General features: G+C 43.7%; 1 protein-coding gene and 1 non-coding gene across 2 annotated transcripts; both read right to left on the bottom strand.

Annotated features, from left to right (window-relative positions):
- Nucleotides 1–4,857: 4,857 nt before the first annotated feature.
- RPS20 (ribosomal protein S20) lies at nucleotides 4,858–6,200 on the bottom strand. The gene is made up of 4 exons (XM_049633707.1): nucleotides 6,070–6,200; nucleotides 5,762–5,861; nucleotides 5,384–5,457; nucleotides 4,858–5,077 (listed from the first exon to the last, which is right to left on the bottom strand). The coding sequence occupies exons 1-4, from the start codon at nucleotides 6,070–6,072 to the stop codon at nucleotides 4,895–4,897; spliced, it is 360 nt and encodes a 119-aa protein (XP_049489664.1). The 5' UTR covers nucleotides 6,073–6,200; the 3' UTR covers nucleotides 4,858–4,894.
- LOC125924990 (small nucleolar RNA U54) lies at nucleotides 5,528–5,591 on the bottom strand. The gene has a single exon (XR_007458654.1). It is a non-coding gene; the product is annotated as a small nucleolar RNA U54 (small nucleolar RNA).
- Nucleotides 6,201–13,867: the final 7,667 nt, after the last annotated feature.

Raw genomic sequence — 13,867 nt, 5'->3', positions numbered from 1 at the left:
AAGGGATTTGGCAATGATTTCTTGGATACGACACCCAAAAGCATAGGCAACAAAAGCAAAGTAGACAAATGGGACTGTACCAAACTTAAAAAAAGCCTGCACATCAAAGGAAACAATCAGCAGTGAATAGGCAACCTATAGAATAGGAGAAAATATTTGCAAATCGCACAACTAATAATGAGTTAAATATTCAGAATATAGAAAGAACTCCTACAACCCAATAAGAACATAAATAACCTGATTAATAAATGGACAAATAACTTGCATAGATATTTCTCAAAAGATACAGAAATGGCTAACAAGTGTAAGAAAAGATGCTCAACTTCACTAATCATTAGAGAAATGCAAACCAAAACACAGTGTGGTACCACCTCACACCCATTAGGATAGCTACTATAACAAAAAACAAATTAAAAACCCAAAACAGAAAATGTGTTGTCGAGGATGTGGAGACATTGCAACCCTTGGTGAGAAGGTAAATTGGTGCAGCTGCTATGGAAAATGTAATGGAGGTTCCTAAAAAATGAAAAATACAAAGTTATGCCATATGATCCAGCAATCCCACTTCTGAGTATTCACCTAAAAGAATCGAGAGCCAGATCTGGAAGAGGTATTAATACTCCTGTGTTCAGTGCAGCATTATTCACAATAGTCAAAAGGTGGAGGCCACTCAAATGTTCATTGAGGGATAAATGAATAAAATGTGGTATGTACATGCAATGAAATATTCAGCCTTTAAAAGGAAAGAGATTTTGTCATATGGCACAAAGATGAAGTTTAAGGACATTATGCTAAATGGAGTAAGCCAGTCACAAAGAGAAAATCTGTAGGATTTCATGTCTATGAAGTATCTAAAGTAGTCAAACTCTGGGTATAGTTTGTTTTGCATGATGGAAAACTTCTGGAGATCTGTTGCACAGCAAAGTGAACACACTTAACACTACTAAACTGAAAAAACAAGGTAAATAATTACAAAGTAATAATTAAGAGTCCTGTAGACACTGAAAAATGTGTGTATACAATAATATAATGTTTGGGATTAACTTCAAAATAATTTGAAGGTTGGTTGGGGGAGAGAATGAAGTTATACATGAAAACTGTTGGCAGTTCTTAAAGCTGAATGGATTCATTATACCATTCCCTCTACTTCTATGTTTGAAATTTACCAGAACGGAGGAGTTAAAAAAAAAAAACAAAACCTCAAGATTATCAAAATGAAAAATTAAACAAAAGTGCTAGATGAGAAAGTCAAAGAAATAATCCCACACTGTGAAATTAAAAAAGACTAAAAGAGCCTGTGAAAGAAAGCTAACAGACATACAGGACCTCCAGGTCACCCAATCAATAGGAGCCCCAGAAAGAGAAACTCAACAAATGGAGGGCAGAGGTAAAACAGATACATTTTTTTTGTCCACCAGATGGACGTTATTGCACTTCCACTACTAGTAGGAATATAAATGGGTGCAATCACTCAAGGGCACCAATTTGGTAACAACTTAAAATTAAAAATTCTGGAATCTTAGGGCAGAAATATCTATTTCTCTTTTATCTCTTCTCTTGTATACATACCTACAAGCTTGTTTTGATGATTGACGTATATTGCAGCAAAGAAGTCTTTGGAATACATTCAATACCCCGAGAACTGGCTGAAAACCATCTGAATTAAGATTCCAATAGTTCACATAATTATGTGAAAACGTAGACTAAGAGTGGAATCAAGGTGGAATCAAAGTGACTTAGACAAAGTCATACCTGAATATAGTAAATGTTCTTAAATAAATGACTAATTCTTCAAATGAGTAATTATTAAATAAATCCTGGTTATTTAACTAAATTCAGGTGCATCCATATAATGCAACATTCATTAAAAGAAATGGTTATGTGCTGCTATAGGAACTTATCCCAGATATATAGTGATAAAAATAATTTACGTTAAGTATTCTCATTTGTATTTTTTAAAGAAAGATAGACTTTATATAAAGAGTAGATTATGATTACATACACTTTTATGTACATGAAAAGTTTTGAATAATACAATATTAACAATACCTCTTAGGGTAGGTTCTATCTAAAGAAAAAAAGGCAGTTTACAGAACAAAATGTACGGAAGGATTCACTTCTCTCGTTCTAAAAGTTGAACTTGCTATATAAGTGAACTATACTATTCCTGGAATGAAGTAAATTAATTTGGCTCCTCTTATTTTCAAAAAAATAAAGCTTTGGCCTGGCCAGGTTCTCCAGTATAGTTAGATCTACACATTCACTTTTTTGAAGGAGGATGGTTAGAAAGGCCACGCCTCTGGGGATTCACGTGTACTTCTCTAATGAAGCGTAATTTGACCGAATACCATTGACCAGCAGCGTACCCTGCCCTCTGGGAATCGAGGTCCAGGCGCGAGAAATCTATGCCCTTAGCAAGCCAGTCTTGGTTTGGTTGGAAAATATCCCCTGGAGAAAGGAACACCCATATATGGTCTTGAGATAGTTACTAAGTGTTTTGCACGAGTCCCAAAGCAGTATCTTATCAAGCCCACTTATCCAAATAATGACGTTTGCAGCAGATCTGACTGCTCACGGCCAAGAATTTCTACTTCTACATTCTCTTGCCTGTTCACTTTATAGCCACAGAGCTTGTACACCTGCACTTAGGAATGTCAGGTGAGGACGTGATCCAGCAAACGCACAGCCAGGGTGGTTTCTCTTGCCTTATGTTTACAGCTCACAGTTGTAAGTACTCTGTAAATCCAAACTCCCAACTTCCAGTGTTTCTTTACATCCCTAATCCATACAAGTTGGCCTCTAAGGCTCACTGGCACCACGACCACTATTTAACCTATCTTTAGGTCAGTACTAAATATCCCAAGGTCCTGCATGGGTTTTGTTTCCAAGTACTACAGATGTTTTTAAATGTTTGAGGAATGGAAGACGACAGCAGTTCCCCAAATTTTAAGTGCTGTGTTTTGGCTGTATCACAGGCTAAATAGCTATAACTTAAAGACCGCTCCAACTGAGTGGGAAACTTCACAAATGCTCATGTATTAGTTACTCTGGCACATCACCTAAAATTCACAACTGTCGTGAAGGCCATAAAGCTGTTTTCAACATCTTCAGATGTACTGAGGCACACTTTTCACAATCAACCTGTTCTTTAGTCCTAAATGACTTCAACGTTTTCACAGACCGTTTTTCAAACAATTCTCAGGATATTGAGTATATTCCAGAGACTTCTATGCTGCAACTTTGATCATCAAAACAAGCTTGTAGGTATTTGTGTGAAGGCCACACATTACCAGGTACTGAATATTAAAATGATCTTAACTGGTAAGTAAACAGCTCTCAGCAGGGGTCCCCAGTGTAGAGAAATCTTCAAGTTGGGTTAGAGGACAGGTCAGGGGCTCACTACTTGGCTTCTGATCAAGAATTCCTTCACTTCTAAACCAAGAACACCAGCCTCTCTGTAAAGAATGGATCACTCACTGCTTGCTTACCCCAGGCACTTAACTAGACTCCCTGCTTAATTCTTCAAGTAGCATGTTTATGGCCAATGTTTATTAAAGTTACAGTTGAATTTTTTAGTTTCCCAAACTAATTAAACTACTGGAATTTGTGAGTTCATCAGCTTGGCGTAATTCGTTCCTGTCAGTTCCACTCAAATCCCTTCAGTCCAAAATGTTGAGGTCTAAGAGAAGGGTTTTGAGCAGGGAGAGATTTCCATTTTAGGCATGTCCAGTTTGAGCTTGGGAGGTGCACAGGTATCTAGCACACAACTGGATGTATAGAGCAATCTGAGCTCAAGTTCAATTTGAACGCACACAGTTAACTGAAGACAGTGGACAAGATAGTGCAGCAAAGTGAAGGTCTAAGCCCAAACCTAGAGGAAAGGCATTAATTTCATCACTGTTATCCTAGTAAGCATAGCAAATACGATCACGATGACTTTCAGGGCATTTTGTAATTTGCAAAAATGTTTACTTTTGTCAAAATATTTTTGGCAATTTTCTCTAGTAGAAAACTAGACCTATTGAAGATATCCATCTAAGTTTCAAAAAGCAAAAAATCTCAATACTGGAACATCAGCATTCTCCCGAGACACATTCAAGAAAATAAAGCACTAACAGAGCCTGATAGCTACATTATCCATTACTGTGCCAATAATGGTTTGGCTAAATAAATTTGGCCTACAGGACATGCTTTTCACTCCTAAAATTAACTAGTATTTATATATAAACTACATGTCAGCATAGCTCCATGTTAAATGGTCTACATATCAAATGAAAACTCCAAGGACGGTATATAAAATACTTTTATAGATATAACCTAAAGGCTAACAAGTGCCAGGTTTACTTTTTTCAACCCGTTCTTCTAAAATATAAAACACCTGCCTGCAAAACCGCAAATGTTCCCAAAACATCTGTTTACTCTTTAGCCTGGTCTTCAGGAGGAGTAACATTAACTGGCAGAACTTACTGTTTCCCATGTTACCTACCCACCACCCACCAGAATACATTAGGTTCTCATGTCATAGCTGCATCCCAGAAACTTTAGATTTGCAGCACCCTGTGATCCATCAATTTAGAATTTGGGGGTAGGATCCAGACACATCCTTTGAAAAAGCTCCAATATGCAGCCGTAGGTTTGTCAATCCTGAAGACGTCACGCGTTGCGTGAACACAACGCAGTTCTCAAGTGATGTCAAGTGCGAAGGGCTTCAGTGGCCTCTAAGAGGCCTAATGAGAACAAGCGAGACCACCCCAGGACATTCACCTAATTCTGGCCAGTCCACCTGCAAGATGGACTAAACTTCGTGGCACAAATGCATACTGCTAAAATCTGATGGCATTACGAATGAAAGTCAACGAGACTTAACTGATAACCAATTTATTAAAAGGCCGACTTAAGCATCTGCAATGGTGACTTCCACCTCAACTCCTGGCTCGATACTGATGGAAGTAATCTGTTTAACAATCTCAGACGGACTGTGCAAATCAATGAGCCGCTTGTGGATCCTCATCTGAAAACGATCCCAAGTCTTAGAACCTTCACCACAAGGAGTTTTTCTTGTAGTGATTCTCAGAGTCTGCAACAAAAGACAAAGGAAACCAAGCGTTTATGGCTTTACGCTGCTCTCTAAACATCCGGAAGACCATTGTGCCCGTTCCCTGGGATTACTCCCGGGGGCATCACCCCTCTCCTGGCACCGACCTGCAAGGGCAAGTCCGTGTCCACTCAGCCCGCCCGGTGCCCTTGCGAGCGCCGCACCCACCCAGGAACCAAGAGCAAAACTTCCCCAGCGACCTGTAAACACCCGGTACTCAACGTGGACAAACTCTAACCGCTCTTCTCTCGGGTTGTGTGGTTTTCCCACCCCTCTGACTCATTTCACCTTCGTGGGCATCCGAACCGGTCCTTTCACTTTGAGATTCTTTTCCTTGGCGCCTCTGATCAAGTCGGCACACACTACAGGGAAATAAAAGCATCTTTCAGTTCGTCCCAAACAGCCAAAGCAGCCCTAAGAAACCTGAACTGATGCTGGCTCAGAATAGCGTATAAAACTATCATCATAACTCAACACACTTATTTCCTCATCGCCAACAAGGATTTAAGAGGCACCAACACTTAAGGGGGGGATCCTTCTCATTTTCCCTTTCCAAGTTAAACAACTTGTCACTTGACTTTTCCGAGTCGATCCTGAACAGCAACAAGTCAAATTCATCGTTTTTTTATTTTATTTTATTTTTTTGCCCAAAGCCACCGTACTGACCCTTCTCCAAAGATTTTACGTTGCGGCTGGTTAGAGTGATTCTAATTCGGTGAATCGCCACCTCCGGTTCCACGGGGGTCTTCCCGGTGTCTTTAAAAGCCTAGCATTACACAGATGAACACAGGTCTTTTAAAAGCCTAGAAACACGCTGCATCGCGTCTCCCCAGGCTCCTCCACCACTTCAGGAGCCCCTTTCCCGGGTAAGCGAGGCTCGCGCCTTCGCCGCTTCCGCCCAGCCCGGCAAGCGTCCCAACAAGGGACCCAGTCCCGCCACGTTCCGAACCGCGCGGCACCGCCCCCCGTCTCACCATGGCTGCGGCGCGGCTTCCTGACCGACTTGTTCCTCGGCGAGAGCGAACAGCGGTGAGTCAGGAGCAGGCGCGGGGGCCTCCAAGGCACCGCTCCGGCCGCGACCGCGTCTTCCTCAAAGAGAAGGACTTGAGGCCTGCGCGGCACTTATATAGCTGCGCTCCCGTCTGCATCCGGGTCCCGCACGAGTCTCCGCACTGCCCCGGAAGAGGAACTGCCCTCAGGGCTACGGAGGCGGCTGCGCGAGCCGGGGCTGGAGCGCCCGACGAGCTGGCGGGAAAGGTGAGGCTGCGGGCGCCCCCTTTCGGCCGGGAGGAGTCAGAGCCCCGCGAGGTGGCGTCCACGCCAGCGCTGTCACCACCGCGGTCCTTTAACCGCCTGGGAGAGATGACCGGGAGATTGCGATCTAAAACCTGAGAAACTCCTCTACCGGGCGCCCCTGCCCTGGTCTCTGCAAAATCAAAACGACGCCTGTGGTTTTTACAGCGCAAATGTTTCTTCCCATACAAACCGAATCACTCGTTCTCTGAGCAGGTGGGTAACATCTCTGAGTGTAACTCACCTGGATATTGGGAAAAATGACTGACAAGCTGGGCGTGTTGTTTTTAAAGTGAGTAGGCCGTTGTTTTCATAGCCTGAAATACCTTTTCGTGATACTTTGCTTTATGGCTTCGCAGACCGGTAGAAGCATGTAATCCGTTTCTAGAAAGCACCTGAACTTGGGCTCTTTCCCTCCGGGAACGTGATGCCTGGCTGCTGGGATTATCCTGGTGCGTGTTGTGCCTCCAGAGGCCCATCCTGGCGACCCAGGCTCTCTCCCTAACTCTAAACATGTATCCCCTCTCTGTTCGGATAAGGTAACATCGGAAAAGACCCTTCGAGATCGCCTGAGTGTATGGGACAAAGTACAGTGGAAAAACTTAAGAGCGGTCAACTGACTTGTCATCACTATGTCGTTCTACTTAACCACTCTGCCAGGAGAGAGAGCATAACGAGGACACATGTACTGAAAAATGGCAGAGTGGTTAAGTAGAACGACATAGGGACGGTGGGTTTTGGTGCAGGGCAGAAGGAAGGGTAAATAACCTCGTTATTTTACAGGTGAACTGTTGGGTGCATGAGACTTCTTTGCTCCGACACACTGAACTGGTGGGCAGAGCTCTGACCCCTCCAGCTAGGGCTCCTTCTTGAGCCCTTCTCTTCTGTTCCTTGAAGGGAAATGATGTTTGAAACTTTCATGAAATAACAGCATTAACTTACTTATTTGGTGATAACGGGGCAGAGCTACTAGCTGGCTTTCTTTGACTCACAAAAATATGTATACTAGGTTTTTCTGCCATTTAACAATTAATTTCAGTGTTAAAATTTGTACCTTTCTAGTTCATTTTATTCTAAAATGGCATCCATTGGCTGTAAAAAAAACAAAACAAAACAAAACAAAAACATATCCGTAGAATTTACAGCAGAAAATCTGAAAACCAGAATTCTTAGTTTACTAGCTGTAATCTAAATGAGACTTTGTAACTTAGGGTTTGACTGTGATGGCGACCAGTAGGAATGCTTAAGTGTATTTGTGATTTTTTTTAGGAACAAATCTGGTCCATCTATTCTTAGGTTTGTTTCCCCTCAAGCACTTGAGAAAGCGGTGAACAAATTAACTTCCTTGACCACAGAAAAGAATTTCAGTATAGGAAAAGGCAAAATGTGGCCCAGCATGTATGAGAATAATTCTTGATGTGACCAGAACTAAGGAAACAGCTGGTTGAGGTAATATTAGAAGGCTGTAGTGAAAATTTACAAAAAAAGAAAAAGAACATAATGAAAACACCGCTACTTTCATTTTTTAAAAAATATAATTTATTGTCATATTGGCTAACATACAGTGTGCTCTTGGCTTTTGGGGGTAGATTCCCCTGGTTCATCGCTTACATACAACACCCAGTGCTCATCCCAACAGGTGCTCTCCTGTTTTCCCCTCTTCCCCCGCTCCCCCCCATCAATCCTCAGTTTGTTCTCTGTACTTAAGAATCTCTTTTGGTTTGGCTCCCTCCCTCTCTGTTTGTAACTTTTTTTTCCCCTTCCCCTCCCCCATGGTCTTCTGTTAAGTTTCTCAAATTCCACAAACGAGTGAAAACATATGGTATCTGTCTTTCTCGGACTGCCTTACTTCACTTAGCATAATACCCCCCAGTTCATCCACGTTGCTGCAAATGGAATGATTTCATTCTTTCTCATTGCCAAGTAGTATTCCATTGTAACATCACTATTTTCAAATTTACGTTTAGTTCAAACATTTTGTCGTATTTTTCTCTTTAAAGTTAATAGCTCCTGTAGTCCCCATATTAAAAAAAAAATTTTTTTTAATGTGTATTTATTTTTGAGACAGAGAGAGACAGAATGTGAGCAGGGGAGGGGCAGAGAGAGGGAAACACAGAATGTGAAGCAGGCTCCAGGCTCTGAGCTGCCAGCACAGAGCCTGAGACGGGGTTTGAACTCACAAACCACAAGATCATGACCTGAGCCGAAGTTGGATGCTTAACCGACTGAGCCACCCAGGCACCCTGAGTAGTCCCCACATTTTAATTAAAAATGTAATGTTCTAACATTAGATATGAGACATTCATGGGAGAAAAAGTGAAAATTAACAATTTATCCAAAAGAAGAAGAAAATGCAGAATGCCATCCATAATGCCATAGATCAATTACTAGATACGCTTATCCTTTGATGGCTTAATCAAAGGATATGCATATTATGCAAATCAGAAATACTTTGGTGTTATGTAAGTTGCCCTTTAAGGCTATGCTCAAATAGATACTTCTTCCAGCAGTGTGGTGATTACATTCTCAACATCTCTATTCGTAGACTTCCTTTGCTGTTTTTTGTAGGTCTTTTTTTTTTTTTAACGTTTTATTTATTTTTGAGACAGGGAGAGACAGAGCATGAACAGGGGAGGGGCAGAGAGAGGGAGACGCAGAATCTGAAACAGGCTCCAGGCTCTGAGCTGTCAGCACAGAGCCCGACGCGGGGCTTGAACCCATGGACCGCGAGATCATGACCTGAGCCGAAGTCGGCCGCTTCACCGACTGAGCCACCCAGGGGCCCCTTGTAGGTCTTTTCAAATGATCTTGTGAAGACTTCCTTTCTGTGGACAGCCATCTACTGGTCTTTTGCTGTAATGACAGCGTCATCATAACTTCTCACCAAAGGAAATTCATAGAAGTTGAAAACGACTTCATTCATGGTACAGATAGGTACATTGGTGAAATAATGAAGCTGTATTTTCAAATGAATGTGTCAAGAGGCTGTTTAGACACTGTGTTCTTTGCAGAGTTTATGATCTAAATAAATTCGTCTTAAAACTTCTGTCTGAAATTTAAGAATAAAAACCAGAAAGGGTTGAAAACTTTCTCTTGTGGTTACCCGTGTTGTGTTGGTAGGGGAGTGAAATATGGAGGCAATTCCTTGTGTGCCAGGATTACATGTGTGTGCTTAGAACAGTGCTGGGTGTATGGTGTATTCACATCAATTTGTTTGATCTTCACATCGACCCCCCGGAACGTATTGTATACATGAGGAAGCTGAGTTTAGGTGAGCTGCCCAAGGTCACAGGAAAAGCCGGTGTTTGAACCTGTGCGGTCGAACTCCAGCGTTTGTACTCTTAGCCACTACGCTATGGTGTCTCTCACTTACAGAGCTCTTATCATCATCATTAGTAGTTGTACCTATGTGCGAGGTGTAAAAGCATAGAAAGGCTTTCTGTATTTTACTCTAGCTGAAATCAGAAGTTTTATTGAGCTACTAATGTGTCCACTGTAAGGCAGAATCCTTATTTTCTTGTAAATTTTTTAAAATGTTTATTTATTTTTGAGAGACAGAGAGAGACAGAGTGTGAGCAGGGGATGGGCAGAGAGGGAAGGAGACAGGCTCCCAGCTGTCAGCACAGAGCCTGACGCGGGGTTCAAATTCATGAACCGTGAGATCATGACCTGAGCCGAAGTTGGATGCTCAATCAACTAAGCCAAACAGGCACCCCAGAATCCTTTTTATTTAATTCTTTGATTTTTTCCGGTTTGCAGTTCTGTAGATACCCAAGGCCACTTAACTCTCTTTGCTCTTAAAACAGTTTCACAAAAGTGAGCAATGGACCAGAACTAGGGACACAGATCTTTTCATTGAGAACGATTCATACGGAACACGCATTGGGTTGGTAAGTTTCCACCATATTTAACTGCAGAGCTCGCAGAATTCTTTGTAGGGGTGGAAACTGAATGTCCGATCCACCAGACCTGAGAGTACTTCTCTCCCTGCTTTGTTTCTCCTGTTCCCAGGCCCGCAGGCCTAAAGATTCTAGCATTTCTTGAAATGCAACCTGAAAAATGGGTCTACTTCTGTCGCCTCGTGCCATTTCCTAGTTTTAGCAGATAACCTGCGGAGGACTCCCATGGTCACACTTTTGTGATCCTGATCTCACACAGGGGAGCCAGGTACCTATCAATCATTTCCCCCCCTCCCTGGGGTTGTGCTTTTCATGTTGCATAGAATTGGCACAAGTCTTTAGAAAATATTTCTACCATTTGCCTCCCTTTGTGAGAAGATTGGAACCTATAGCTTTCACCACACACGAATGCTGCCGCGTTGCCTTTGTGTGGTGGACAGCCTCAAATGTGGCCCCCAGTGATCTCCGCCACCGTGTTATTCGTGCCCCTGTGGAATCCCCTCCTCTTGAGTGTGGGAACATGTGAGTTGCCTCTGAACACGAGAATTTAGCAAAAGTGCTGGGACATTACTTCTGTCAATAGATTAAATGGGGTTCTGACACCTGACTATCTAGAAGACTCTCTCCCTTGTTGGATTTGATGAAGCAAGCCGCCACGTTGCAAACTGCTTTAGGGAGGGACCCACGGGGCAAGGAAATGAGGGCAGCCTGTGGCCAACAGCCAGCAAGAACTGAGGCGTCCAGTCCAACATCCCTGAAGAACTGAAATCCTACCGACAGCCATGTGACTTTGGAAGCAGATCTCTCCTTTCAGACGAGACCTCAGCCCTGGCCGATACCTTGAGTGCAGCCTTAACAAGAGACCCTGAGCGGAGAGCTTCCTAAGCTGAGCCTGGATTCCTGATCCACAGACCCTGTGAGATAACGACCGTGTTGTTTTCCTCTGCTAAATGTGTGGTAACTTGGCAATAGATCACTACCACATTGGATACACACAACATGTTTGAACTGATGAAATGAGCTGCAAAGGGTCATGTAGGAGTCCCCAAAGGGTGACCTGAAGTGATATTTGATCATCATCTCTCGGCCTTTTGGCTAAGATCAAGTGAAGTGATATTTGATCAGAGGGTGTTGAACCGCTTTGCCCGTGTCGTTGCGGGGAATGCAGAATCATAGGCTGCTTGCGTAAGAGATACCTGTTCTTCAGAGTTCCTTCCTGTTGCCTTTGTGAACTGTTGCTGGCCTGTCAACGGCATGGAGGCTGCCCTTTCTCGTAATCACGAGGCTCAGAGTGTTCCTCCAGTGAGCTTGTCCCCACGGGTATCTCTCAACTGGCCCTGTGTGGTGAGGAGTAACTTTCGAGTAGCTTCACTACCTCCCTTAATGTTCTTTAGAGCCAAACTCATAACTGTAATTTGAAAGATCTTTATTCTCTGCTGGTAAACTAGCCATTTGAAACACACTTCAAGTTTAGACATGGTCTTATTTCTGCTTTCTTTTTTTTTCTTTTTATTAACAAAAAAAAATTTTTTTAACATTTATTTATTTGTGAGAGACAGAGCAAGATAGAGCACGAGCAGGGGAGGGGCAGAGAGAGAGAGGGAGACACAGAATCTGAAGCAGGTTCCAGGCTCTGAGCTGTCAGCACAGACCCTGATGTGGGGCTCAAACCCAGAGACTGTGAGATCATGACCTGGGCTGAGGTCGGATGCTTAACTGACTGAGCCACCCAAGCAACCCTCTTTTTTTTGTAAAGTGTATTTATTTTGAGAGAGAGAGCATGAGGGAGGGAGAGAGAGAGAGGGAGGTAGAGAATCCCAAGCATGCTCCGCACTGTCAGCACAGAACCCAGTGTGGGTCTTGAACTCACCAACTATGAGATCATGACCTGAGCTAAAATCAAGAGTCAGGTGCCTTAACAACTGAGCCACGCAGGCGCTCCTTTTTCCACTTTCTTTTATTACGTCGATTCATCGCACAGATCTTTATGGATTGATACCTATGTCTCGGCAGTTACAGGCACTGGGAATACGATGGAAAACGAGACCCTTGTTTTCATCCCTGCCTTACGGAGCATGCCTTTTAGTGGAGGAGACAGATAACTGGCTGTAAAATAAGTGGGAATTTCAGCGGTGATAAATTCTATGAAGAAACCAGCACAGGATATGTGCATAGAAGTTGTGGGGTCTGCAAGGGCCTCCCGAAGAGGCACATCCCTCGCGACCCCTGGTTGCAATCTACGGAAATTACTTCTGGATCACTTTAAGCAAATTAAAATGTGGCAGGGCTGCAGAACCGGCTTCGGAGGGTATGCCGCAGTTGTCCCGGGGCTGAGCCCTGATGTTGCAGTGTCCTCTTGTGACCCCAGCCGTGCTGCCCCGTGGCCACTGGACAGTGTATCGAAGCCCCTGCCTTGACGACCGCTGGAAACCGGATCCATGTGCCGCTGCAGTCGTCGCTCCTTCCGGATTTGGCCCGGTTCCTTGTTTCTCGATGCCAACGTCTGATGGGCAAAGCCTAGCTCGTGTGGCCGCGGCCAAGTTGCCGGGAAAGTGATATCTGGCATTTTCAGCTGTGTAGCCAAAGAGAACAGCAAGTGACTCTGGAGGTGTCACTGGGCAGAGGATGGGATCACAGGAAGGAGCCAGCGAGGGAGTAAGCTGGGGGAAGAGCTTCTTAGTCAAAGGGGACAGCAGAGTCCCCAGGGGAGAAGTAACCTTGTTTTGTTTGTGAAAAAAGAGAAGACGCAGCACCGTGGATGAGAAAAAGGTGAACGGAATTGGAGTCAAGGAGAGGGCAGAGCCGGGTAACGTGCCTTGCGAGGTAGGATTTGCAGCCTGGGTCTTATTCTAAGTGCAACAGAAAACTGCTGCCCATATTAACTTCCTACGGCTGCTGTCAAAAATTACCAACATGTGGCTTAAAACAACACAAACTTATTCCCTCACAGCTCTTGACAGGGATGGTTCCTTCTGGAGGCTCTGAGGAAGAATCTGTACCTTGCCTTCTGTCCGCTTCCAGGCCTCTCTCCTACCAGGACGTGGCATTCCTTGTCCTGTAGACTCATCACACCAGTCTCTGCTCTGTCTTCACATGGCCATCATCCTGTGCCTCTGAGTCAAATGTCCTTCTTTCTAAGGGCACAAGTCATTGGACTTGGGGCCCACACCAAATCCAGAATGATCTCATCCCAAGGTCCCTAACTTAATTGAATCGACAAAGACTCTATTTCCAAATAAGTCCACATTCACAGGTACTGGTGTCAGGGCTTCGACATATTTGGGGGACATTACTTACGACACCACCCAAGGGTTTTTGTCCGGGGAGGGCTACGATCTGATTTGTGTTTTGAGGAGATGAATTGTAGGAGGATGATGGTGAAAATGAGAAGTTAGGAGGCTGTTGCAGGTAGGATGAGCTTAGTGTTATATACAAGAGTGGTAGCCTTGGCAATGAAGGCGACTGGAGATCGGAAACAGAGTTTGAAAGTCGATTCTATGGCACTTGTCAATGGGTTGACTGTAGGTACTCGGGCAGGAAAAAAAATCAAGAATGTCTCTTGGGTTTTAAGCCTGATGAA

Source organism: Panthera uncia, chromosome F2 (assembly GCF_023721935.1).
Source record: "Panthera uncia isolate 11264 chromosome F2, Puncia_PCG_1.0, whole genome shotgun sequence".
Classification (NCBI taxonomy): domain Eukaryota; kingdom Metazoa; phylum Chordata; class Mammalia; order Carnivora; family Felidae; genus Panthera; species Panthera uncia.
The sequence above is the reverse complement of the archived record's forward strand: the minus strand, read 5'-3'. Positions and strand labels throughout refer to the sequence as shown.